At 45.1% G+C, this 27,614-nt stretch overlaps 1 protein-coding gene across 1 annotated transcript; it reads right to left on the reverse strand.

The window, feature by feature from the left end:
* Positions 1–1,066: 1,066 nt before the first annotated feature.
* Positions 1,067–9,464, reverse strand: LOC137677100 (transmembrane emp24 domain-containing protein 7). Its single transcript, XM_068424282.1, has 3 exons — positions 9,297–9,464; positions 7,806–8,051; positions 1,067–1,303 (listed from the first exon to the last, which is right to left on the reverse strand). Exons 1-3 carry the CDS (start codon positions 9,462–9,464, stop codon positions 1,067–1,069), a joined length of 651 nt encoding a protein of 216 aa, XP_068280383.1.
* Positions 9,465–27,614: the final 18,150 nt, after the last annotated feature.

The following is a 27,614-nucleotide window of genomic DNA, read 5'->3' on the forward strand; positions in this document are numbered from 1 at the left end:
CTTCTTTCCTTCAGCCAGTTCACAATCCACCTCACTACCCGATCATCCAGACCACACTTCCCCAGTTTAGCTGCGAGGATGCTGTGGGAGACCGTGTCAAACGCTTTACTGAAATCGAGATAGACCACATCCACAGCTTTACCATCATCTATCCACCGGGTTACGTCCTCATAAAAGGCTGTCAGGTTGGTTAAGCATGACTTCCCCTTGGTGAAGCCATGCTGAGTGCCCCTAATGATCCCCCTTTCCTTGATGTGCCTAGAGACAGCACCAAGGACAAGTTGTTCCATCACCTTTCCGGGGATGGAGGTGAGGCTGACCGGTCTATAGTTCCCCAGGTCCTCCTTCTTGCCCTTTTTGAAGACTGGAGTGACATTTGCTTTCCTCCAGTCCTCAGGCACCTCTCCCGTTGTCCACGACTTAGCAAAGATGATGCAAATACACTCAAGTATATGAAGCAAATACACTCAAGTATAAAATTTAGAAGGTTTTGAAGGTGAAGATTTACCAGGCAGGTGGAGAATTTGCACCATCATGTAGTATATCAAGCTTGCAACAGTTTTACAGATAAGCAAAGGGTATGATTGGATTTTTTTTGTTACAGCAAATCAAAACAGTGCAATACATCTTGCAACTACAGTTCATCACATTAGCTTGTTTATAATCCAATACATTCAGCCTGAAAATTAAAGTAAAATCAAATTTTCATGCGTATTGTCTTTCACATTAGACACTAGATTGTTGTGTTCTTTTAAAGCATAATACCACAGATGGGTAATCTTATCAGTAAAGTCAAACTCAATTTGGATTAAAATCAGCAAAAACAAATAGAGGCTGGTCATTGCCAGATATTTAATACAAGTATCAGAAAACATTAAGTTTACTCTATATTTCAAATTGGGTGTCCCTTTCGTAACTTTTGGGGTATGTTTTGTGATCTTAATCAGTGAGGAGGGGTAGACATTTAAATGTTTCACATATTTAGTTCCTTTGTACCTACAATTAATTGGAGAACCGTAATTTCACAAGCGAATAGTGCAATGACCTGAAGCATTATCACTACCAGTTATGATCCAACACGGGTTGTTGTGGTTCTTTTATCCGAGAAGAAACTTTTGAGGAGAAATACCTGCCCAATACTAACTACAAGAAGAACGATTGCTTCCCCTATTGACCAATAGGCTACTCTTGTGTTTAAATCCTCTGCTCTGCTGCGGCCTTGTGCTTCTCTCAACCGGAAATGAGTCTGATAATCAATGACAGACTTCAAAGCTTCATGAATTGAAACACACGCAGACTCCATCTAGAGAAGCAAACAAATACACAGCTCAGTTAAGAACTCTTCTAATGTTTGTTCCGTGAATTTTTGTGGTTTGATATTTAAAATTAGGATTCACATAGCTTTACAGATGAAAGATTATCTCAGTTCACTGTCAGACTGAAATACTACACATCTAACGTATTAATCAAGTTTTACACGCAGGAATGCGACGGACTTAAGTACCAGAGTGGGCAAAACTGCAGACCCAATAAAAAGTAATGCACTCTAAGAACCACAAAATGAGTATTAAAAATCATGCATGTTTGGGTTCAAAAGTGAATGTAAACACTGTACTGAAATATGTCAGTGATCCAACATTTGTTAATTCCACACACACCAGCAAAACAAGCAGTAAACCTCTCCCCAGATTTAGATAGCTAGTAAGTTTCTTATATCCTTAAGATGTGCATAGTAGATATTAAAACACTTTTAGATTTCAGAAGGACGTAATTCTTCATTGCATAATTCTCAAATTTAAGTTTCAGAAAAGCCTGAAATCTAGATTGCTGACCTCAACACATTCTTTTGGCATGAGACCCTTCTATTAGTCACATATGTAAAAAGTGATTAGAGAAAGGACAACTCTTATCTTTCAGCGTTCCTGGATGCTCCCTACCATATTCATATAACAAACACTCAAGACCAAATTACAGAATCACAGAATCACAGAATGTTAGGGATTGGAAGGGACCTCGAAAGATCATCTAGTCCAATCCCCCTGCCGGAGCAGGATTACCTAGACCATATCACACAGGAATGCATCCAGGCGGGTTTTGAATGTCTCCAGAGAAGGAGACTCCACAACCTCTCTGGGCAGCCTGTGCCAGTGTTCGGTCACCCTCACCGTAAAGAAGTTTTTCCTCATATTTATGTGGAACCTCCTGTGTTCCAGCTTGCACCCATTGCCCCTTGTCCTGTCAAGGGATGTCACTGAGAAGAGCCTGGCTCCATCCTCATGACACTTGCCCTTTACATATTTATAAACATTAATGAGGTCACCCCTCAGTCTCCTCTTCTCCAAGCTAAAGAGACCCAGCTCCCTCAGCCTCTCCTCATAAGGGAGATGTTCCACCCCCTTAATCATCTTCGTGGCTCTGCGCTGGACTCTCTCTAGCAGTTCCCTGTCCTTCTTGAACTGAGGGGCCCAGAACTGGACACAATATTCCAGATGCGGCCTCACCAGGGCAGAGTAGAGGGGGAGGAGAACCTCTCTCGACCTGCTGACCACACCCCTTCTAATACACCCCAGGATGCCATTGGCCTTCTTGGCCACAAGGGCACACTGCTGGCTCATGGTCATCCTGCTGTCCACTAGGACCCCCAGGTCCCTTTCCCCTCCGCTGCTCTCCAACAGCTCTGCCCCCAACTTGTACTGGTACATGGGGTTGTTCTTGCCCAGATGCAGGACTCTACACTTGCCCTTGTTATATTTCATTAAATTTCTCCCCGCCCAACTCTCCAGCCTGTCCAGGTCTCTCTGAATGGCTGCGCAGCCTTCCAGCATCTCAGCCACTCCTCCCAGTTTTGTGTCATCAGCGAACTTGCTGACAGCGCACTCTATTCCCTCATCCAAGTCATTAATGAATATATTGAATAGTACTGGTCCCAGTACCGACCCTTGAGGGACTCCGCTAGACACAGACCTCCAACTGGACTCTGTCCCATTGACCACCACTCTCTGGCTTCTTTCCTTCAGCCAGTTCACAATCCACCTCACTACCCGATCATCCAGACCACACTTCCTCAGTTTAGCTGCGAGGATGCTGTGGGAGACCGTGTCAAACGCTTTACTGAAATCGAGATAGACCACATCCACAGCTTTACCATCATCTATCCACCGGGTTATGTCCTCATAAAAGGCTATCAAGTTGGTTAAGCATGACTTCCCCTTGGTGAAGCCATGCTGAGTGCCCCTAATGATCCCCCTATCCTTGATGTGCCTAGAGACAGCACCAAGAACAAGTTGTTCCATCACCTTTCCGGGGATGGAGGTGAGGCTGACCGGTCTATAGTTCCCCGGGTCCTCCTTCTTGCCCTTTTTGAAGACTGGAGTGACATTCGCTTTCCTCCAGTCCTCAGGCACCTCTCCCGTTGCCCACGACTTAGCAAAGATGATGGAGAGTGGCCTAGCAATGACTTCCGCCAGCTCCCTCAGCACCCGCGGGTGCATCCCATCAGGGCCCATGGATTTATGGACGTCCAGGTTGCTTAATTGGTCCCTGACCCAGCCCTCATCTACCAAGACAGATTCCTCCTCTATCCTGACTTCTTCTGGGGCCTCAGGGGTCCGGGGCTCCTCAGGACAGCCTCCAGCAGTATAGACAGAGGTAAAGAAGGCATTCAGTAACTCCGCCTTCTTTTTATCCTCTGTCTCCAGGGCCCCCACCTCATTCATCAGTGGGCCTACATTGCCTCTAGTGTTGGTTTTACCTGCAATGTATTTGAAGAAGCCCTTTCTGTTGTCCTTGACCTCTCTTGCAAGGTTTAATTCCAAGGAGGCCTTAGCTTTCCTAGTTGCCTCCCTACATCCTCTGACAACAGACTTATATTCCTCCCAAGTGGCCAGCCCCTCCTTCCATGATCTGTACACCCTCTTCTTCCACTTGAGTTTGCCCAGCAGTTCCCTGTTTAACCATGCAGGTCTCCTGGTACCCTTCCTTGACTTCCTACCTGTTGGGATGCTCTGATCTTGAGCTCGGAAGAAGCAGTCCTTGAATGCTAACCAACTATCTTGGGCCCCCTTACCTTCTAGTACCCTGTCCCATGGGATTTCCCCTAGCAATTGCTTGAAAAGGCCAAAGTTGGCCCTCCTGAAGTCCAGGGTTGTGATTCTGCTAGCTATTCTGTTCCTGCCACATGAGATCCTGAACTCTACCATCTCATGGTCGCTACAACCAAGGCTGCCCTCAACCTTCACCTCTTCAACCAGACCCTCCTTGTTAGTGAGGACAAGATCCAGCAGCGCTCCTCTCCTAGTTGGCTCATCCACCATTTGCATCAGAAAGTTATCATCAATGCACTGGAGGAACCTCCTGGACTGGGGATGGCTGGCTGAGTAGGCCTCCCAGCAAATATCAGGGTAGTTGAAATCCCCCACAACAACCAGGCCCTGTAATTGCGAGACTGCTCTCAGCTGCCTGTAGAAGGCCTCATCACCCTCCTCATCCTGATCCGGTGGCCTGTAATAGACACCCACAACAGTATCACCCCTGCCAGCCTGCCCCTTAATTCGCACCCACAAACTCTCAACTCGCTCCTGATCCGCCCCTGGACAGAACTCAATACATTCTAGCTGCTCACTCACATAAAGAGCAACTCCACCACCTCTCCTTAGCGGCCTGTCTTTCCTGAACAGGACATAGCCATCCATGACCACATTCCAGTCATGCGAGGCGTCCCACCAAGTCTCTGTAATTGCCACTAGATCATAGCCCCCTGACCGAACACGGATTTCCAACTCCTCCTGTTTATTCCCCATGCTGCGTGCATTGGTGTACAGGCATTTCAGGGAGCGAGCTGAGCACACCGATTTCACCCCAGGGGGATGGGAGGCCTCCTGGTCTACCTCAACACTACAGCGTTGCCCCAGTGGTGCAAGCCCAGCTACTACCCCATCCCCCTTCGAATCTAGTTTAAAGCTCTCCGAATGAGCCCTGCTAATTCCTGTCCCAGAACCCTTTTGCCCCTACGACATAAACCTTTCCCAACCGCACTTGTCATCTTTCATAAAAAATCACATTCCCTTTTCTAACCTGAAAATTCTTAACCTTTTTAATTTATGTACTACGGGCTTTCCAAGACCTAGATCATTTTACACATAAACTTCTTTCATTTTCAGTTTATCTTCTGAAAGTAAGAGTCAGTACCCATAATTGTCTTTTGACCATCAAGAAATTAATAAATATCTTCAAAATACTTAAGTTTTAGCCCATTGGTTAGTTGTTCTATCCCCTAAAAATCAGTATTTCCTGAAGATCAAAAGCACAATCTATTATAAAAGGAAGTGTTTGACATCCTAATAAAAACCACTGGCAGTTACTTATATCTAAATCAGCTTTTCACGTCGATGACATTCAGGACAGGTGTCTGAACAAGTCCAAGATATTCTTCTAAACAAAATTCAGGAAGAGATTTCATGCATTAAGTTCTGCCATGTGTTTCACTGCTAAATGATAGAGCCCTCCCCTACTCTGCAGCAGGGATCTTAAATTTAAACAGTCTAGTTTCAGGGATTTACCTTTTACAGTCCCTGTGAAAGTCTGCCCAAATTTGGTCATACTACAAGCCTCAGGAAAATTGCAATGGAGAATCTGCTTACCAAAGATGTGTTATGCTTTGAAAGTTTACTTCCCCTTTCCCAAAGATCTGGTTTGCATTATGTATGCTACAACTCAGCGATAAACTTTTTCTTATACCTTCTCCCACAGCCTGCAAAGATGCTGGATCTAGAACCTGCATGTTCTGTGTTCTCAATACTCTCTACTGGTGCCAAAGGACCAACCAACAAAAACCCCCAAATACACCCCCCCACCAATACACAAAAAAACAAAATATGTAACAGAATGCACAGAATGAAGACTAAAGAAAGTGCAGGGAGATATGGAGCTACAGGATCAAGAATCAAAAGACAACATAAAGCAGAAGAGAAAGGTGATGAGAAGAAAGAGAGAAGTATTATAACTGAATTCACAGCAAGTCACTTCACAGAATCACAGAATCACAGAATGTTAGGGATTGGAAGGGACCTCGAAAGATCATCTAGTCCAATCCCCCTGCCGGAGCAGGATTACCTAGACCATATCACACAGGAACGCGTCCAGGCGGGTTTTGAATGTCTCCAGAGAAGGAGACTCCACAACCTCTCTGGGCAGCCTGTTCCAGTGTTCGGTCACCCTCACCGTAAAGAAGTTTTTCCTCATATTTATGTGGAACCTCCTGTGTTCCAGCTTGCACCCATTGCCCCTTGTCCTGTCAAGGGATGTCACTGAGAAGAGCCTGGCTCCATCCTCATGACACTTGCCCTTTACATATTTATAAACATTAATGAGGTCACCCCTCAGTCTCCTCTTCTCTAAGCTAAAGAGACCCAGCTCCCTCAGCCTCTCCTCATAAGGGAGATGTTCCACCCCCTTAATCATCTTCGTGGCTCTGCGCTGGACTCTCTCTAGCAGTTCCCTGTCCTTCTTGAACTGAGGGGCCCAGAACTGGACACAATATTCCAGATGCGGCCTCACCAGGGCAGAGTAGAGGGGGAGGAGAACCTCTCTCGACCTGCTAACCACACCCCTTCTAATACACCCCAGGATGCCATTGGCCTTCTTGGCCACAAGGGCACACTGCTGGCTCATGGTCATCCTGTTGTCCACTAGGACCCCCAGGTCCCTTTCCCCTCCGCTGCTCTCCAACAGGTCTGCCCCCGACTTGTACTCATACATGGGGTTGTTCTTGCCCAGATGCAGGACTCTACACTTGCCCTTGTTATATTTCATTAAATTTCTCCCCGCCCAACTCTCCAGCCTGTCCAGGTCTCTCTGAATGGCTGCGCAGCCTTCCGGTGTGTCAGCCACTCCTCCCAGTTTGGTGTCATCAGCGAACTTGCTGACAGTGCACTCTATTCCCTCATCCAAGTCATTAATTTACTCATTACAAATCTTTAGCCACTGCAGACTTACATGGGGTAAATTCAAGTAAGCAAGATGGATATTTGGGAAGTTGCATTTCCACCATTGAGTTCAAACTAGTAAAATAGTGGCCACGTCCAGCATTTTAAAATGGTGTTTAAAGTGAAGTTTGGTAACAGTTAAAGTGTAAGAATGTTAGTGAGAATTCGCGAAGTGACTGTTCCAAGTGAAGTTGGCAGATTTAGTTTGGGCAGAAGTGGTGTAAAACTAAAATTCAGAAGAAAGAAGGGAACATTAGGAAAATAAGTCTGGAGCAAGAATACTGCTTTGTCACTTAAGTGTCTTATAAATGACATATCTAGAAGCCAGTTAAGTATGACTGATTTTGTTCATTTGTTTATTTCGCTAGAATTCTCTTCCCATTTTAAAAGTGACAGTTACATAAGAGATCAACCATTCAAGTCTTCCCCTCAAAAAAAAGACTCAACTATTTTAATATAAAAACAAGTTGTTCTCAAAGTTTCTCCAAAATTCCTGAAATTTTGAAAACCCCAATCCATTGATATTTTACACTTTTATAAAATCCACACTTCCACAGACATAGAACCAAGGCATAAAAGAGTCCCCTTAAACTCTAGGCCACTGTATATTTTCCCTAATTTTCACTTAAACACTTGGTAATTCCTCCTCAGCTCTGCATTCTGTAAATCCTAAGTTTTGGAAAAAGGTCACTTTTAGTAACTCAGTTTATTTTAAAGAAGCTCCAACCCATTCATTTTCAACAGTGATATAGATATCAAATGCAGTGGTATTTGAAAAACATTCCCTCCACCTAACAGTTGCTGTCAAACACAATATTTTACCTGAGTAAGTGCAGTTGCTCTGTTCTCACTAGGAAACAGTGGTGGATCTTCTCCAACCTGGAAATCAAAGTACACAGTTTTGTGTGTGAAAGTAGAGAACTCATTGCTGAAGCAGAATTTGTATGTTCCATTTCTGGATGCAGTAAATGTGAAACTATCATATTGTTTCTTCATCTCTTTGTATAATACAGCACCATCAGGACCTTCCAACCGACAGTCAACATCATAATGACCTCCAGTGATCACCTGAAAACAACAAAAAATTGACCTAAGCAGAACAGACATCCAACTAGCACTTCCCCAACTAGCACTTCCCCAACTAGCACTGCAAATTGTTTTATCTGACAAATGTTTTAAAATAAAATGTATTAATTTGAAAATCTTTCAATACAAGTTTGCAAAAATCCTCATCCTATAGAAGACACACAGAACAATTCAAAATAAGATATTTTAAATCGAAGATATGTAATGTCAATGTACCTATGATCTAGGTAATCCTGCTCCGGCAGGGGGATTGGACTAGATGATCTTTCGAGGTCCCTTCCAATCCCGAACATTCTGTGATTCTGTCAACTATGTTTTCTACCAGTTTATGAGGGAAGTTTTAGTTACTTCATTTTACGATACTGGTACTATAGCAAAGGCTATAGTTAGATGAAATTTGATGGGGTAGACATTACTGTAATAAATCAGTAATTTACTATATCCACAAGCCCACCCATGCAATTTATTCAGCAAATTGAGATTGCCAAAATGCAATAAACCAGCTCCTTTATGTATGGCCTAAACTGTCTAACTAGCCTATTAGGTCAAGCTGCTTTATGTTGCAGGAATGGCATATGTCCAGTAGAACAGGTATTACAGCCTGGCTCATTTTCATACCTGCATGTCAACAGAGCAATGTTCTTGAGGTTCTGCTGCCTCACTCCTGCACAATTAATGACAGTATTTCTTTCCAACACCAGCACATTCAGATTATGCCTACAAGCAACTCAAAACTTCATGATTGTCTCAAGTATTGTCAGCCTTTGATGGCCTATAGCAGGCTGTTCTGTAGAATCAGACTAGCTATCCTATCTCCACAGCAAGAGCAACTGGCAGTTTAGGTATTCATAGCTTAATATTCTGATGACTCTCAGGCTAGTAGTTAAATTTAATCCTTGCTCCAAACTTCTTGCCTTTAAGATAAGGCATCCTGAAGGATGAAGAGACTTCTATCCAAAAGCACAGCCCTTTTATATGCATACAGAAGCTTTCTAAAAGAGTAGACATTTTATTTGAAATATTTAAACATCTATTCAAACATATAATGCTATAAAGATTTATTCAGAGGTGCCAAGCACCAGAAGCAACACCTCAGATAGGCTGTTTGCATAACACAGTTTGAGTGCCCACCAATTTATATAGGTATTAAGTTATTAAAACCCTAATATTAACGGTAAAAGTGAAATAACAATAGATTCCCTGAGGGCCGAGGGAAGCAAGGAGTACCTGAAACTCGAGGGTGCACTTGGTGCCCTGGACAATCTCCTCGTAGAAGCATTGCTTGGCGTTGTCAGGCAGCTCGAAAGTGATCTCAGAGGCCCGTGCTGCGCAGGCCACTAACAGCAGCATCAGCCACCCCCACGGTCCCACAGTTCTGTTGCCCCCTAACAGCATCACTCAGCGTGCAGAGAGAACTAATGGTAACAGAGACTGAGCCGGGCGAAAGAGATCAGCCCCACGTCGGAGGCCAGCAGGTGCGGAACCAGGAGGAAGATGTCTGAGGCACCAAACGGTCACGGCGGATAAACCTAACTGAAGCAGCACACTGCACTCCCAAAAGCAACCAGAGCACCTAGTACCCACCCTCATAGAAGCACTTCCGGGTGAGCCCCCATAGTTTTATATACGTGGTGTTCAGCGTGGAAGGGGACGCTCCCAGCCTCTCCCGCGCGCGGTTGCGCGTTTTCTGCCTGGCAACGGTTGCCAGGGAGCATGACGGCCCGGCACCCCTGCGGGACCCGGGCCCGATCGTAACACCAGTGAGCCGAGGTGGTGTCCGCGTTCACGCAGACGACGCTTCGGCACCAGAGGTACCATAGGCGCACGCGTGAGGCCCGTTCATCCCAGCTTTGTGCTGAGGGGTGCTCAGATTACATAGCTAATTTACAGATATTTAGCCAAGTATTCACACATAAGTCTCTAGAAAATTCTCTCTGTCATACCTGTAAGGCACAGTCCAGGTTCCCCAACATATCAAAACTTTTGGCTCTATGTTCATTGTATGCAATTATCCAGGGGTTAAACTGTTTTTAAATTCCTGTGAGGCATGGTTTAGAGCTGAAATAGTGGACTATTCTCCAAATGCAAGTGAAAAGTGTCTTAAGTACTCTCTCTCTGTATATCTTCGAGTTACTGAATACACAGGGTTGAGTTTCAAAGTTGGAGTTCAACTTTATATGTCATTTAACATTAATTGCTCCAGAGAGAGAAAGTGCAAGATCAAAAATAAATTCTGCTGATTAAAATGTTCACACTGACTGTGGGAATATCAGATTTAAGTTCTACTCCAGTAAATATTCAGTTATTTTTACAAAGTAAAACAGCTTCAGAAGAAGAAATCAAAGATGACCCCTGTAGTGATCCTGACTGAAAAACTATTGTACCATCAAGGAGTTAGTGATCCACATAACAGGTAACCTTCTGTACTGGTTTTAGGTGGGATAGAGTTAACTTTCTTAATAGTAGCTTGTATGGGGCTATGTTTTGGATTTGTGCTGAAAACAGCATTGATAACACAGGGATGTTTTAGCTATTGTTGGACAGTGCTTCAAAGCATCAAGGCCTTTTCTGATTTTCATACTGCCCTGCCAGTGAGTAGGCTGCACAAGAAGTTGGGAGAGGACACAGCTGGGACTGTTACCGGAAAATAGTAACCAAGAAAACTCTCCAAACCAAATGACAGTTTAGAAAGCCGACATCGGTTTATTGCAGCGCTGGGTGCATGGGGGATCTCTCCTAACATGTCCACCAAGGCACAAAAGCACGCTCATTATATACGTTATAGAAAAATGAATATTCATACAATTCCAAGAAAAGCCCACCTATTCCAAGAAACCTTATGCATACGCTAATACATCATGTAATGTCTTTGCGCATGCGTACTAAATTGGGGAAGGGGTCTTGGGTGGTCTCTGGTGGTCGTAATCCCCCATAGTTACGCTGTCCGCTGTATGACTCCACTTCTGCGCAAGCGTGGTCGAGGCCTTCTTGTTGACACATGCAGGTGGCTCCAAGGAGAAGATCCTGTTCTGATTCTTACAGGATTTATCTCTACTCCTGGCGTCAGAGCTATGAATCAAGTCATTTAAGACACTACAAAGATGTCGTTCACAGTCTTGCTTATCTCTGGCCCTTCTTTGTAATTAGTGAGGAATTTAACAGAGACCTTGGATTCTCTAAGACTAAGCGCAAGCAAGAATCAGTGACGACTATAACTCTGTTATCAGTCCCAGAAGCAGACCCTGTCTTCAAAACATGCAGTTAGCTTCAGAACGTACTGTTATTTTAGCTGAAAGGAAAATTGCTGAAAGGAAAGTTGATTCTGTCTAAAGGTTACACAGAGTAGGCCTTTTAGGGCCTACTTTGAGGCTTACTTTTACTAAACCATCTGGTATCAGGACAGCTGACCCCAACTGACCGAAGGGATATTCCATACTATATGACATCGTGCTCAGCAATAAAAACTGAGGGGGAAGTTTTGCTGGGGCTGCTCTTGTTGTCCGAAAAGCAGATTCGTGGCCCGGTGTGCAATCAGCCAATTGTCACACACTCAGGAGAGACATTGCTTATTTATTTCAGGTTTGCACAAGCCTGGGTGCTCGGTGGGTTTCCACAAATCAAGCACACCAGAAATCATCACCTCGATAGCTCTTATACACATGCATTACAAAATCATACACTCCCAGCTACAATGATTGATTAACAATTAGCATATAATTATAATATCTGCTTAGTCATTTCTCACACTACAGCTCCTGCGCAGAGTAAGGGTCCTCACCTGGGTGAGGGTCTTCCTGACCTGTGGGCAGGTATTTGAGTATTATAATAAAGGTAGTTCAGCTAAGGACGCTTAAATCCCTGCTTCGTTTGCCAAGTTGGCCATATGCACGAGAAATCTTAATCAAATCGTTATGTCTTTGTTCTGGACCTTGACGTTCCAGAAATCAGTTTACATTTTCTTGCCCTTAACTCAGCAATTGTTTATTGTTTTCAAAATTAGCTCATCCTGCAAAAGCCATGGTTAACTTGTAACCTAGCAATAAGCACTAGGTAATTGATATCACCGTTGCTTGGGTACTGGCTGGGCATCAGTCAGCTGGTGGTGAGCAATTGGGGGTTTTTTGCATCAGTTGTTTTCCTTAGTTTTATTTTTATTTGTTGGGGTTTTTTCTTCCTTTTTTTTTCTTATTAAACTGTCTTTATCTCAACCCATGAGGTTTTATGCTTTTACCCTTTCAATTATCCCCCCCCATTCCACTGTGGGGAGTGTGAGCAAGCAGTTGTATGGTGCTTAGCTTTCTACCGGGTTTAAACCACAACACCTGAGTAGGCCCAGGCCTGTGCTCTGCTGTGCTGCACATACAGTCTGGCCTTCAGGCCTCTGTTGTGTGCTGCTCAAATTCCTTGGCCTCAGGATAAACTTAGCCAGCTCATTATAACAGAGGAGCCTGCAGGCAGCTCCCACTTGGTACTGGCAATTATGCCACCCTTGTGTCCTTGCCTTTATCTGAAAGTGCAGCAAGAAGTTCTCTTGTAAACATCCTTTCTATTTGACAGTAGAAAGGATGAAGAGAGTCGTTTCCTTGTAAGAAAGTCCTATAATGACTTGAATGACCACAGTGGGGTAACCCTGCCATGGATGAGATCTGCATGGTGTGTTGCGCCCTGACTGAAGGCCTATTTGATGCTGCACAACTTGAGTTTCCCAGCATCTAAAGGGATGCAAGATTATCTATACTATTCTCTCCTTCTTTATAGTGTTAGCTCTAATAATTAGCTTTTTAAATGATACTTTACAGAGTCTGAGTGCCTTTCTTTCTGGGATCATAATGGACCAGCACTTCCTGATGCAAAACAACCCCCATTGGTATATTTATTTTCCTGTGGAAATCAGGCACAGCAGGGAAATGGGAAAACTGATATCCAATCTCCCAGGTGAGAGAATGAACCTGAAATGGGGTAGGGCTGACCTCCTGTGATGGGTTGACCCTGGGCCAGCTATTAAGCACCCACCCAGACACTTACTCACTCTCCCTGGGGCAGGATGGGAGAGAGAATCAGAAGAGCAAAAGCAAGAAAACTTATGGGTCAAGATAAAGGCAGTTTAATAAGTGAAGCAAAGCTGTGGTTGTAAACAAAGCAAAATAAGGGATTAATTCACTACTTCTCATTGGCAGGCAGATGTTTAACCACCTCCTGGAAAGCAGAGCCTTACCACACATAATGGTTACTTGGGAAGACAAACACCATAACCACAAATGTCCCTGTAAGTGTATGTGGAAGGGAAACAATAAACAAAACATAGAGAGACACAAACCTGACAAAACAAACATGGAGACAATGACAAGAAACAAGCTTGCCACTCACATTAATTGATGGGCTATCAAGAAACTATAAGCACCACTTCCAGGAAGATCAACCTGGACTTTGCAACTGATAAGATTTTAAACCAGAGGAGATTCCAGACCAGGAGGGATGATGGAATCCATAGAGCTGTACAAACCCATGATGTGGTGGGTTAACCTTGGCTGGCTGCCAGGTGCCTACCAAGCTGCTCTATCACTCCCCCTCCTCAACAGGACAGGGGGAGAAAATACGATGAAATGCCCATGGGTTGAGCTAAGGACAGGGAGATCACTCACCAGTTACCATCATGGGCAAAACAGACTCGACTTGGGGAAATTAATTTAATTTATTACCAATCAAATCAGAGTAGGATAATGAGAAATAAGAACAAATCACCCCTCCCTTCTTCCCAGGCTCAGCTTCACTCCTGATTTCTCTACCTCCTCGCCCCGAGCAGTGCAGGGGGACAGGGAGTGGGGGTTGCGGTCAGTTCATTACATGTCGTCTCTGCCGCTCCTTCCTCCTCGCTCTCTTCCTGTGCTCCAGCATGGGATCCCTCCCACAGGAGACAGTCCTCCACAAACTTCTCCAGGTTTTCCTCATATTTATGTGGAACCTCCTGTGTTCCAGCTTGCACCCATTGCCCCTTGTCCTGTCAAGGGATGTCACTGAGAAGAGCCTGGCTCCATCCTCATGACACTTGCCCTTTACATATTTATAAACATTAATGAGGTCACCCCTCAGTCTCCTCTTCTCTAAGCTAAAGAGACCCAGCTCCCTCAGCCTCTCCTCATAAGGGAGATGTTTCACCCCCTTAATCATCTTCGTGGCTCTGCGCTGGACTCTCTCTAGCAGTTCCCTGTCCTTCTTGAACTGAGGGGCCCAGAACTGGACACAATATTCCAGATGCGGCCTCACCAGGGCAGAGTAGAGGGGGAGGAGAACCTCTCTCGACCTGCTAACCACACCCCTTCTAATACACCCCAGGATGCCATTGGCCTTCTTGGCCACAAGGGCACACTGCTGGCTCATGGTCATCCTGTTGTCCACTAGGACCCCCAGGTCCCTTTCCCCTCCGCTGCTCTCCAACAGGTCTGCCCCCAACTTGTACTGGTACATGGGGTTGTTCTTGCCCAGATGCAGGACTCTACACTTGCCCTTGTTATATTTCATTAAATTTCTCCCCACCCAACTCTCCAGCTTGTCCAGGTCCCTCTGAATGGCTGCGCAGCCTTCCGGTGTGTCAGCCACTCCTCCCAGTTTGGTGTCATCAGTGAACTTGCTGACAGTGCACTCTATTCCCTCATCCAAGTCATTAATGAATATATTGAATAGTACTGGTCCCAGTACCGACCCTGGAGGGACTCTGCTAGACACAGGCCTCCAACTGGACTCAGTCCCATTGACCACCACTCTCTGGCTTCTTTCCTTCAGCCAGTTCACAATCCACCTCGCTACCCGATCATCCAGACCACACTTCCTCAGTTTAGCTGCGAGGATGCTGTGGGAGACCGTGTCAAACGCTTTACTGAAATCGAGATAGACCACATCCACAGCTTTACCATCATCTATCCACCGGGTTACGTCCTCATAAAAGATGATATACAGGGGCTCAGTCCCCTTTGCCCAGACTAGTCTGTCATCACATGAATTCACTTATTCACCACTCAAGTTATAAGGTTTCAAAACTTATAACCTGTAACTCTTAATCCATGCACTTATAAGAAAAAAAAAAATAGAGAATTAGTTACCTAGCCGATGGTGAGAGTGCTCACCCTTCCTCCTCAGTCATGGTGCGAGTGTCCCCTATATCACATCAGGAAGCACAAAAGCCTCAGCAGTCCAGCTGCTGTTGGATCCACTTCAAAAGCTTTTTGGGTAAGCTGATGTTTTTATACCTTCCAGCTTGGAAGTTTGGTCTGTACCATTTCCATGAGTTAGCGGATTCTGAAGAAACTGCCAGACAACCAATATGCAAGGATGATGGCTGCAGGAGACAGCAAGCTGCAGGCGATAACAGCTGCATAATGACCTTTAGCCCCTCCTGGCCATTGTGTCCTGCCTATGTTTTGCCCTTGCTTTGACCTAATGGCGCTGTTCCCAGCATGCATCAGGCCTTAGCATGAGCTATGTGTGAGGCCCAGACCTCAGAGCCGTGGTCTGTACTCATGCTAAAGGTTTGCTGAAGACAGGGAACGCCATAATTGTGCAGGTGGAAAGTGAGACCAGGCGTAGGCCAGGTAGCCTCTCCCTGCCTAGCACAACCACCCTTACTGTGCAGACCACGATAAGGATGCCTCCGCCACTCCTCCGTCGCTTATCCGTAACCAGAAGTTGCGGCCTAACCTCATGTCAAGAGCCTGTCGCATTTAAAATGGATACCAGAAAAAGAAGTGCTCTGATGAGGTCGAGCTGCTGCTGCCTACTTGTAACTACATTACACAAATACAAGAGTGTAGTTGCAAGCAGGTGGTAGTGTTTCTTGTCTCTCCTCCTCGGACTTTGCCATGAATATAACAGTGTGTGTGGTTTTTGCTGAGCCACGAGGACTTTTTTTTTCTTCCCCTTTCACTACCCGTTTATCAGTGAGGACCAACCCTGTTACCACCCAGACCTTGGTGGGCGTTTGAAGTCTATTATCACCACATTGCATATATGAAGTTATGTAACTCGAGGGTATAAAGAAATCTGACAAGGGGACCACTCTCGGGATCCCCTCTCAGCTGGTCTGAGACCCTGTTACACCCAACCTCGCTTCTGCCTTGTCGACAGCTGCGTCGGACTACTGGACAGGTCGTATGGTCCCTTTCCCTGCTAGAGCTTTGTATTTTACCCCACTGTTATTTGCGTTATTGTGTGTTGGGCTCACGAAACTGTTTAAGGCTGTTTTGCTCATTATTGTGCGTTGAGCTCGCGAGACTGTTTAAGGTTGTTTTGCTTAAGGACAATGACAGTTGTGATAATAAAGCTGTCTAAATGAATTAACCGCCTGGCACTGAGTCAGTGAAGCGGGGTATCTAGTCACTAACTGGACTAATCGCCTGACTCCGAGACAGTGGAGCGAGGTGTCCCTATTATTCTGCCGCGTCCCTGACCCAGTCTCGACACTATGTTAGCCAAAATCTCAGCAGGAGTTGAGTGAACAGTCACAAGAACAAGCATCCTCTGCCTACAGGTTGTCTGTCACCACAGTAAGTCACTTGGATTTAATCAAATGTATGATGAGGGATTACACTGCAATTCTCATTAATGAATACTGTCTTATATCACAAGTGTCCTAAGTGACACAAAGTGGTCATTTTTATGGAGTCTGTCATCTTTTTCTTTTTCTTTTTTTTTTCTTCCTGAAGAATTGCCTGAATTTCATTTTTCAACCCCATTCCCAATCAGGCCAAATGGCTGTGCAGAATTCCCCCAACAGTCTGGGCTGCACAGACAAGCATAGGTGAGGCAGTGAAGGTGGGCTCATTGCATTGCAGAGGGTGAAATATTAGCAGTGTGTTTCCCTGATCAGATTCTGGTTCCCAGCAGAGTTGGGAACAGTTTTGTGCTGATCAACATCTCTGTAACTCTACCTGATAATTGCTGAGGGAGTAATAGTAGTTCCTATAATGCACTAATGCACAATGCAAGTTCAGTTAGGCAACCTACTTTCAGCTACCTCCAAAGCTCTGTTTTGGGGCAAGTTATTTCTGTGACTGAAAAGGGACAGTTTTGTCACAGTGCTTTTGTCCTGGTGTTTTGCCAATAGACGGGGTCAGCACAAAGGACACAGACACCAGGTTCAAAAGATAAGCTTACTTTTACCTTAGTTTAAAGCAGCAATAGAATAGTAAGGGAAAATAATGCAGCAGGAACAAAACAAAGCAAGGCAATGCACCTAATCATTACTACATAGAATTAAGCATAGTGATTAAGAAAGATTCATCACCAATTGCCTTAATACTTTACCATCATCCAGATCCGTACATCAGCTGGGGAGCCCTGGTTGCAGCGAGGATTTGGAGAGCCTTTCCCGGCAATCGGGAGGTCCTACGCAGTGCGTCCACTCGTAGGTGAGGTCTCCAAAGTCGCTGTAAGAGGGTCCAGCTTTCATACTATTGAATAAACAAGCTTATATAACTTCAAATGCAGAAAAGTCTGGTTTCACTCCGTTAGGTGCCACCCAAAGCCTGGCCGGGGCTTAAGGGGGAACTAAGGGAGTGTCTTTATCTATTTGGCTCTGACTACGTGTTCCCAGACAAGGCCGGACACCTGGTTTCATGGCCTTGCCAGCCTGCCTCTAAACAAGGAGAGATAGATACGTTCTCATGACATGGATACATTCTCATGACTTTTCATTTTCACTAAGGATTATATGTTACCTAAGCTACATCCTTTGTTAATGACCATGCATATTTCACTAATAATCAGATACTAATATTATATAATGTGTGGTTGGAGGTTCATCTAGAGGTCAACTTTAGTTCAGGGCCTATTGCTCAGGCCTCAGCAATTCACCTGGTTCTGATCATGGCCTTGCTGGTTTCAGCCTGGCAGCTGAATTGCCAGTCAAGTTTGGAAGACAGCTGTGGAGAGGGCAGAAGTCCTGCTTTGGGACTCTGGAATCTCTTTGCGTCAGAGGGAGCACAGAAAGCTACCAGGTTCCCTAAGACGGAAAAATTGGTGGGCGAGAGGAAAATAGTTTCAGGTCATTGTTGTGTCTTAATTGTTCTACTGTTCCACAAAATCTAACAAGCAAAAGCTTCTGTTTTAAAATGGGGTGCTCCACAAGTCGAAATTCTGTTTTCTTTGTCTCCCAAAATAAGGTACAGGTGAGGTGGACTAAATGTCGCAAACTACTTTGGTTTTTATAGAACCTCATGTCTAACACCCTATGGCTGCATCAAAATTACCGAACCTAATTCTAGTTTGGGGCTGGCATATGTGAGTTACATCTCATGCTTCTCAGCAGTTGTGTGCAGAGTACTGTTATGTTTGAATTGGCTCTGAAAAATCCTCTTATAAATGTTTTCACCTGCCGCTACGTTATAGAAATATGTTCTTAGCAGCAAATGGTACTATGGCAACTGCCCCTGCAATATGACACAGTAGCAAGAATTCTATATGCTTCTAATCCATAACTCCCAAAATACCTTCTGCACATGCCAAGCCACCTGGCTTTTCCCACCTTCTTCTGAGCTGGGGAAGCAGCTCCTTCCCAATTTATTTTTCTAGTTCAGTCTGAGGCAAAGCTATCTTGAGCCAATTTAAGTAGATCTGAAATAATATACTCAGTCCCAGCTGTCACAACCTATATTGCAGGATATTCCCCTTGCTTTCTTATGACACTTTCCCAGTTGTTCATATGATCTCTTTTCCCCTCAGGACTTCCTAAATAATTCTTTGACATGAGTTCTAACATACACTATATTCCTCTTTGTATATCTTACTAAAGGTGATTTGTCAACATGAAATCTAAATAAGGTTCTGCTTACACATTTTTAAATCAATATAATGTTTTATTCAGAGGTTAATATATCTATTTAAAGCCTCCTCTGACAAGACAGTCTTGTGTTTTATGAATTGATTTATTTCCTTTACAATAGCTAGAGACTTGGGAGCCCATATGTGTCTGGAGTCTGCTTTTGTTAGGAGCGATATAAGCACACTGTAAGAGATGGGCTCTGCCTTAAAGAGATGAAGACATGATATTATAAACACACTCAGAACTAGCTATTATGCACTCAGATCCTAATATACATTTAGTGATAGACCTATGGAAAAATCGGAAATATTTCAACTCTCTCAGTCCATGCTAATTACTTTAGCTACAAATTTCTTAAGTACACTGTGGGCTCATCCGTGGCATTCTGCTAGTAATCAGGAGCTGCAAGTGCTCGAGTGCCAAGCCACTTACAAGTTTCACAGCATTTGGTGAGTAATTGAAGGTTTTGTGTTTAGTACATCCCATATGCCATGAATGTCTTCAAGTGGTGATAAAGTGATAGCAACAACAAGGTTATTGAAAAGTTCTGCAGATAATAGGCTAAATTAATCTCTGAGGTAACCCCATTGACTTTAGCACACTGATAACTACCCTGGAACAGGGTAGACAGAAAAGGGTATAAAACAGGCTGGTTGTGTATAAAATGGCACTGGTCAGCACACTTGTCTGGCTGAGCCCTGTGCCTGATCACCACAGTCTGTCCTATCTTCTTATTAAATCTTTTCTTAACCATGTCTCTGCTTAATCTATCCTGTGTGTATGTGCGCTGCAAGGACTAAGTGCCAGCTACTGGGGGGACCAGAGTGAGTGGATTTGGTGCCAGCTACTGGAGTCAGACTGGGGGTGTAGGCACCCCTGGCCTGTGATGTCAGCTACTGGAGGGAGTAGGGGGTCTCAGTGCGAGCTACTGGAGCAGGTGAGGGTCTCATCTGCAGACACTGGGGTGGGAACAGTGTGTGTCCCAAAAGCCAGCTACTGGGAGTGATTGGTGTGAGGCAAGTGAGGCTGGTGTGGGACTGCGGATCACAGCCTGTGTGCTGGTGCGGCTGCTGGAGAGGGGCCAAGTATCTGTATTGTCCTCAAACCTGGTGTTTGTGGGGTGTGCATGTGTATTCACTAGCAAACTTCAAGCTGGACTAGCTGGTGAGTAGGGGAGCCTCAGTTCCAGGCTGGGGTATCAGGTGGGTGGGGGGGGGTCCATGTTGGTATGCCCAGGGGAACTTACAAATATGGAGTGCATGAGGGACAGGTGTGTGAGTGCATGCATGCTTTCTAGTGACCATCAAGCTGGACTAGCTGTCGAGTAGGGGACCTGTGAAGCAGGTAAGAAGGCCTGGGATCCAGGCAGGGGTACTGGGCAGACAGAGGGGCTGTGCCAATACTTGAGGGAATCTGTGAATGTGTGTGTGCTTGTGAGCCTAGAGAGTGTCGTGTGTGTGCCTTCACTAGTGACCTTCTGTCTCTGACAGGCGAAGAGTAGGAAGGGGACTTGGATGTCTGTGTTGTGACAAAAGGGTTAACTGCTGAGCCTAGACTGCCAGATAACAATCCTGAGAACAGACATGAGCAGGATGCCCTAACCTGTGCAGGATGCACATTAACCTGTGCCTGGCAAGTGGAAGGGAACATCTGGACCTCTGAAGGTCATGTTTTAACAACCAGACTGCATGGGCAGCACAACACTGGATGCCTGAGAATACTTCAAAGGAACTGAATGTGATTGGAGAGGATTAAAGTGTGTCTGTGTGCTTTGGATTATTATGCTTAGCATTTTATTTCAAGCTGTGTATAAATTCTTGAAAAAACCCTATGAATACCTTCCTTCCCTTATGGAGAGGGGGTCTCATGATCATGAAATAAACCTTTTGTAATTCTACCCGTGTGTTCCTTTCCTCCTCGATTGATGAATGTCCCACATCGCTTTTGTGACAATGTTTGTGTTTTATGTCCTGTATGTAAGTGCTGTTGAAGGCAGTGCCTTGTCTGTGGCAGTCTGTGTAACTATCGGAGCAGCCGTAAAGGCGACCTGGTTACAATGGGAAAAATACTGACAGAATATGTCTGCTAAAATACTGACAGAGGAAAATGTCTGCCAGCCTGGGAACTGCTAGTCTCAGAACCTGGCCTGGGAATCCAGAGCATCCTTGAAGCGCAGCTGGGTACCTGAGAACCTGAGACATCCTGAGATACCCTTGATAAACACAAAACCAAGGAACTGTGACAACAAACTTATAGTCTGGAAAGGTGAAAAATAGTCTGAAAAGGTGGAAAACAGCCTGGGAAAGCAGGAATCATCAACAGCTATTGCCTATTTGAGCTGAAAGAACAGAAAAACAGTCTGTTCTGGAAAAATAAAAATTGATCTGAGAGAATAGAAAACATTGTCATTGAACAGGAGGAGCTGGAAGCCACTGTAAAGCTGGAAAGCTATGATCTCATCGCTATCACTGAAACATGGTGGAATGAATCACATGAATGGAGTGCTGCAATTGATGGCTATAAACTGTTCAAGAGGGACAGGCAAGGAAGGAAAGAAAGGTGGGGGTGTTGCCCTCAACATAAAAAAAAATGATTGATTTCACAGAGCTGTCTTTGAAAAACAGCAACGAACAGGTCAGAGCTTATGGGTAAAAATTAGAGACCAAGCCAACAAAGGAAACCTCGTGGTTGGTGTTTACTACAGGCTGCCTGATCAAGGGGAGGATGTCGATGAAGCATTCTTACTTCATCTACAGTAAGCATCATGCTTGCAGGCACTGATCCTGCTAGGGGACTTCAACCACCATGACATCTGCTGGAAAAGCATCACAGCAAGCTGCAAGCAGTCTAGGAGACTCTTGGAGTGCACTGAGGATAACTTCCTAATCCAGGAGATAAAAAGCCTGACCAGAGGAGATGCGTTACTGGACCTGTTGCTCACCAACACAGAGGAACTTATTGAAGAGGTCAGTATTGGTGGCAGCCTGGGCTGCAGTGATCGTACCCCGGTGGGATTCATGATCTCGAGGGATATGGGCCAGGCAAAAAGTATAGTCAAGACCCTAAACCTTAGGAAAGTGAACTTTCAGTTGTGTAAAGAACTAGTGGATGGGACCCCCTGGGAAACTACCCTCAGGGATATGTCGCATTAAGAATATGGATTTGATGTTTGCCTGACAGAGCCCCTACAAGGACTTTCACTGCAACAGTTTCACAAAGTCAGAAATAGATAATCAACGTTTGCCTGTCAGAGCCCTCTCAAGGACTGAAACAGCTTTGCAAATTTAAAAAAATGATTTATTAAAGCAATGGATATAAGTTCGGAATCACCATTGATAAATATACTTGCTGTGTTAGTGCTAAATATCCTAAGGCTAGACAATAATTAAGTTATATTAACAATTCACCCGGGTATCATCCATGAAATAACAGAGATGCAATTGCTTACTGAAAGAGGTGTCCCTGCTAACGGGGACAGGAGAATGAGTCAGAACCATCGATCTGCCCAGCAGCTAATGGAGAGTCTCCTCTCAACGAGGTGTTTTCAGGGGACCAGATTTATACTCTTGATGAGGTGGGACTGGGTCATGTGTCGTGTGCTGATAGGCTTCTAACAAGGCTTGTTGTGTTGTCCATTATTGGTGGGGGGTGAGGCCAACATTTGGTACAGAGGTGCGATTGCTCTTCCCGCTTCACTGAAACAACATGGGGCTGTGAGGCCTTTGCCTCACCCCAGACTTTACTCAGTTGTTACAATTGCTGGGCCTTATCCGAGTGTTCAACCACAAACCTCTACATCTGTCCTGTTCTTTGTCCAGATAAGAAAGTTGCTCATCTCCCACCCTTGTTTGAGCTGGTGCAAGATAAGCACATTGCTTAGCTCATGTTCTTGCAACAACTCTGTGCTGACTCTGTATGGTCACTCTGTATTTCAACACAGCAAGCCTGGCAATTTCCCACAGGATAAAGGAGCTGAACAGAGCAGGCAACTCTTTAAGGGCATTGGACTAGGACAGACTTTTCAGTTAAGTTTCTTTTAAGTGACTGTACTTTCTGAAGTGGACTACACGTGCTTGTTGCTGTGGGAACTAGGGTCCCTGTTGGGTCTCCTTGTTCCACAAAGGAAAGGTGTTGACGCGGAAGTTACAGGACACTGCTACACAACCAATATGATTAAGCAAATGCCGTTTATTAGCCGATACACACGGATTAATATAGCAATTCTATTTCCTTATCACGCGCCTACTTTATTATGATTGGTGCTTAATAGCAATCACGCTGTAGCAACCCACTTATGATACGTTGTCTTTTTGTCCACGCTCCCCCCTGCAACCTCCCATTGGTCAGTCCTTTCACCATCCCCCTGTGCTGTACCATGATCCTGCAGGTGCCAAGTCCAGCACTGTTCACAGTGATGTTTACTGTCAAGTATGCAGAGGCTCTGTGGGAAGCACACAGGAGATTGGCCTGTGGCCTTGCTTGGAGAGCTTGTTGACTTCAGCTCTTGATTCTTTCCGTTAGCTGCAACAATATCCCCCAACAGAAAGGACCGTAAAGTGTCACACCTGTGGGGAGGGGCGGACAGGACAGGTGACCCAAACCTGACCAACGGGGTATTCCATCCCACCCACGTGACACTCAGTATAAAGCTGAGGGACCACGAGGGTCGTGCTCTCTTCCCCTATGTCTGACATCCAGGGATGACTCTGCCCGCGCTCCTGCCTTCGCTCCTGAATCTGGTTCCTGCCTGCTGCTGTGTCTGGTTTGGGACTCCTCAGCACCTGCCCTGCAGTGTCAGTGGTGATGTAATCGTCATCGGGGGGAGCTCAATAGTGGTTTTGTATATAGTTTATTATTTATTATACTCTCTTTTCTTGTTATAGTTTATTAAAACTGTTTTAACTTTTCAACCCATAAGTCTCTCTCCCTTTTCTCTTTTCCCCTCTGGGGAAGGAAAGGGTTAATAGAGAGCATCTGTTGTCCACTTAACAGCCTGCCCAGACTTAAAGGGTGACAGCTGCATCAAAAGAAGCATGGTCAGCAGGTCCAGGGAGGTGATTCTCCCCCTCTACTCTACTCTACTCTGCTCTGGTGAGACCCGACGTGGAGTACTGCATCCAGCTCTGGGGTCCCCAGCACAAGACAGACATGGACCTGTTAGAATGGGTCCAGAGGAGGGCCGTGAAAATGGTCAGAGGGCTGGAACACTTCTCCTATGAAGACAGGCTGAGAGAGTTGGGGTTGTTCCAGCCTGGAGAAGAGAAGGCTCTGGGGAGACCTTATTGTTTATTTTATCAAAAAGCATATCTTGCTGCTCAGACTCATCTAACATAGTATAGCTTCACAATTTTAATTACCTCAGCTTTAAAAATCTTTACTTGGGGCTTTGACAGATTTTACATAAAAACTAGCCCTTGGTATCCAGCTAATATAAATTCTTATTTACTTACCAGTACAATGGTCAATTTTTTTTATAGATAAAAATGATTGAAATAAGCAATTCAGGTGATAATACAAAGTCATCTTCATTTTTACTGTCCTTCATACTTGAAGAACTGGCCCTGAACAACTTCGGCACCTGTAAAATACTCAAAGGGCAATAAAGTATACTTCCTACTGACACAGTTTCAGCATAATGTGATTTGTGCTAAGTCTGTGCTGTAAAGGACAAAAATCACCAGACCTTAAAAGCACTTGAATGTATCCTTTCTTGTAAAGTTCAGTGCATTTTCTAACCTCTGTTGTCATGTTTTCAAAACTGCAATGAACAAGAAATTAGTTAGTTTCTTTCTAAAAAGTCAGTGTGCTACTGTCTATGCTCATAATAGTTGAATAAATAAAACCCAAAACACATCCAAACAAACCACCACAAGAAAACAATACAACATTTACATAAATATTTGGGATAAACCCCAAATTTAGCTTCACCCCAAATTAAGCATTTTCTTTATTTCCACGTGTACAGCCTCACAGAGGAAGAGGTGCAGAGCTGCTGCAGTACAAGGAGTAGATCATTAAGGAACAAAAGAAAAGAGATTATGGGGAAAATTGTGGTCTCTGTTACCTTCTCAAATATGCCATGTAAGCAATTGCTGAATCACAAGTCTGTCTTATTGACAACAAGAATCTGTGAGTCTGTACTCATAAAAACACAGTATTTTGATTTTCATAATTTATTTTTAAAAATATATTTGCAAGTAAGAAGTTCAAACTAATCAGATTTTTTTTTAAATGTAATTTTTCAAGTGTTTTTCCTTTTTTTAAGGCAAATTAGTGAAATAAACATTATTTGAAATGTTACAAAACATGTTTACATTACAGAATCACAGAATCACAGAATCACAGAATGTTAGGGATTGGAAGGGACCTCGAAAGATCATCTAGTCCAATCCCCCTGCCGGAGCAGGATTACCTAGACCATATCACACAGGAACGCGTCCAGGCGGGTTTGGAATGTCTCCAGAGAAGGAGACTCCACAACCTCTCTGGGCAGCCTGTTCCAGTGTTCGGTCACCCTCACCAGAAAGAAGTTTTTCCTCATATTTATGTGGAACCTCCTGTGTTCCAGCTTGCACCCATTGCCCCTTGTCCTGTCAAGGGATGTCACTGAGAAGAGCCTGGCTCCATCCTCATGACACTTGCCCTTTACATATTTATAAACATTAATGAGGTCACCCCTCAGTCTCCTCTTCTCCAAGCTAAAGAGACCCAGCTCCCTCAGCCTCTCCTCATAAGGGAGATGTTCCACCCCCTTAATCATCTTCGTGGCTCTGCGCTGGACTCTCTCTAGCAGTTCCCTGTCCTTCTTGAACTGAGGGGCCCAGAACTAGACACAATATTCCAGATGTGGCCTCACCAGGGCAGAGTAGAGGGGGAGGAGAACCTCTCTCGACCTGCTAACCACACCCCTTCTAATACACCCCAGGATGCCATTGGCCTTCTTGGCCACAAGGGCACACTGCTGGCTCATGGTCATCCTGCTGTCCACTAGGACCCCCAGGTCCCTTTCCCCTCCGCTGGTCTCCAACAGGTCTGCCCCCAAATTGTACTGGTACATGGGGTTGTTCTTGCCCAGATGCAGGACTCTGCACTTGCCCTTGTTATATTTCATTAAATTTCTCCCCGCCCAACTCTCCAGCCTGTCCAGGTCTCTCTGAATGGCTGCGCAGCCTTCCGGTGTGTCAGCCACTCCTCCCAGTTTGGTGTCATCAGAGAACTTGCTGACAGTGCACTCTATTCCCTCATCCAAGTCATTAATGAATATATTGAATAGTACTGGTCCCAGTACTGACCCTTGAGGGACTCCGCTAGACACAGGCCTCCAACTGGACTCTGTCCCATTGACCACCACTCTCTGGCTTCTTTCCTTCAGCCAGTTCACAATCCACCTCACTACCCGATCATCCAGACCACACTTCCCCAGTTTAGCTGCGAGGATGCTGTGGGAGACCGTGTCAAACGCTTTACTGAAATCAAGATAGACCACATCCACAGCTTTACCATCATCTAGCCACCGGGTTACGTCCTCATAAAAGGCTATCAAGTTGGTTAAGCATGACTTCCCCTTGGTGAAGCCATGCTGAGTGCCCCTAATGATCCCCCTATCCTTGATGTGCCTAGAGACAGCACCAAGGACAAGTTGTTCCATTACCTTTCCGGGGATGGAGGTGAGGCTGACCGGTCTATAGTTACCCGGGTCCTCCTTCTTGCCCTTTTTGAAGACTGGAGTGACATTCGCTTTCCTCCAGTCCTCAGGCACCTCTCCCGTTGCCCACGACTTAGCAAAGATGATGGAGAGTGGCCTAGCAATGACTTCCGCCAGCTCCCTCAGCACCCGCGGGTGCATCCCATCAGGGCCCATGGATTTATGGACGTCCAGGTTACTTAATTGGTCCCTGACCCAGCCCTCATCTACCAAGACAGATTCCTCCTCTATCCTGACTTCTTCTGGGGCCTCAGGGGTCCGGGGCTCCTCAGGACAGCCTCTAGCAGTATAGACAGAGGCAAAGAAGGCATTCAGTAACTCCGCCTTCTTTTTATCCTCTGTCTCCAGGACCCCCACCTCATTCATCAGTGGGCCTACATTGCCTCTAGTGTTGGCTTTACCTGCAATGTATTTGAAGAAGCCCTTTCTGTTGTCCTTGACCTCTCTTGCAAGGTTTAATTCCAAGGAGGCCTTAGCTTTCCTAGTTGCCTCCCTACATCCTCTGACAACAGACTTATATTCCTCCCAAGTGGCCAGCCCCTCCTTCCATGATCTGTACACCCTCTTCTTCCACTTGAGTTTGCCCAGCAGTTCCCTGTTTAACCATGCAGGTCTCCTGGTACCCTTCCTTGACTTTCTACCTGTTGGGATGCTCTGATCTTGAGCTCGGAAGAAGCAGTCCTTGAATGCTAACCAACTATCTTGGGCCCCCTTACCTTCTAGTACCCTGTCCCATGGGATTTCCCCTAGCAATTGCTTGAAAAGGCCAAAGTTGGCCCTCCTGAAGTCCAGGGTTGTGATTCTGCTAGCTATTCTGGTCCTGCCACATGAGATCCTGAACTCTACCATCTCATGGTCACTACAAGCAAGGCTGCCCTCAACCTTCACCTCTTCAACCAGACCCTCCTTGTTAGTGAGGATAAGATCCAGCAGCGCTCCTCTCCTAGTTGGCTCATCCACCATTTGCATCAGAAAGTTATCATCAATGCACTGGAGGAACCTCCTGGACTGAGGATGGCTGGCTGAG

Source organism: Nyctibius grandis (genome assembly GCF_013368605.1).
Source record: "Nyctibius grandis isolate bNycGra1 chromosome W unlocalized genomic scaffold, bNycGra1.pri SUPER_W_unloc_1, whole genome shotgun sequence".
NCBI lineage: Eukaryota > Metazoa > Chordata > Aves > Nyctibiiformes > Nyctibiidae > Nyctibius > Nyctibius grandis.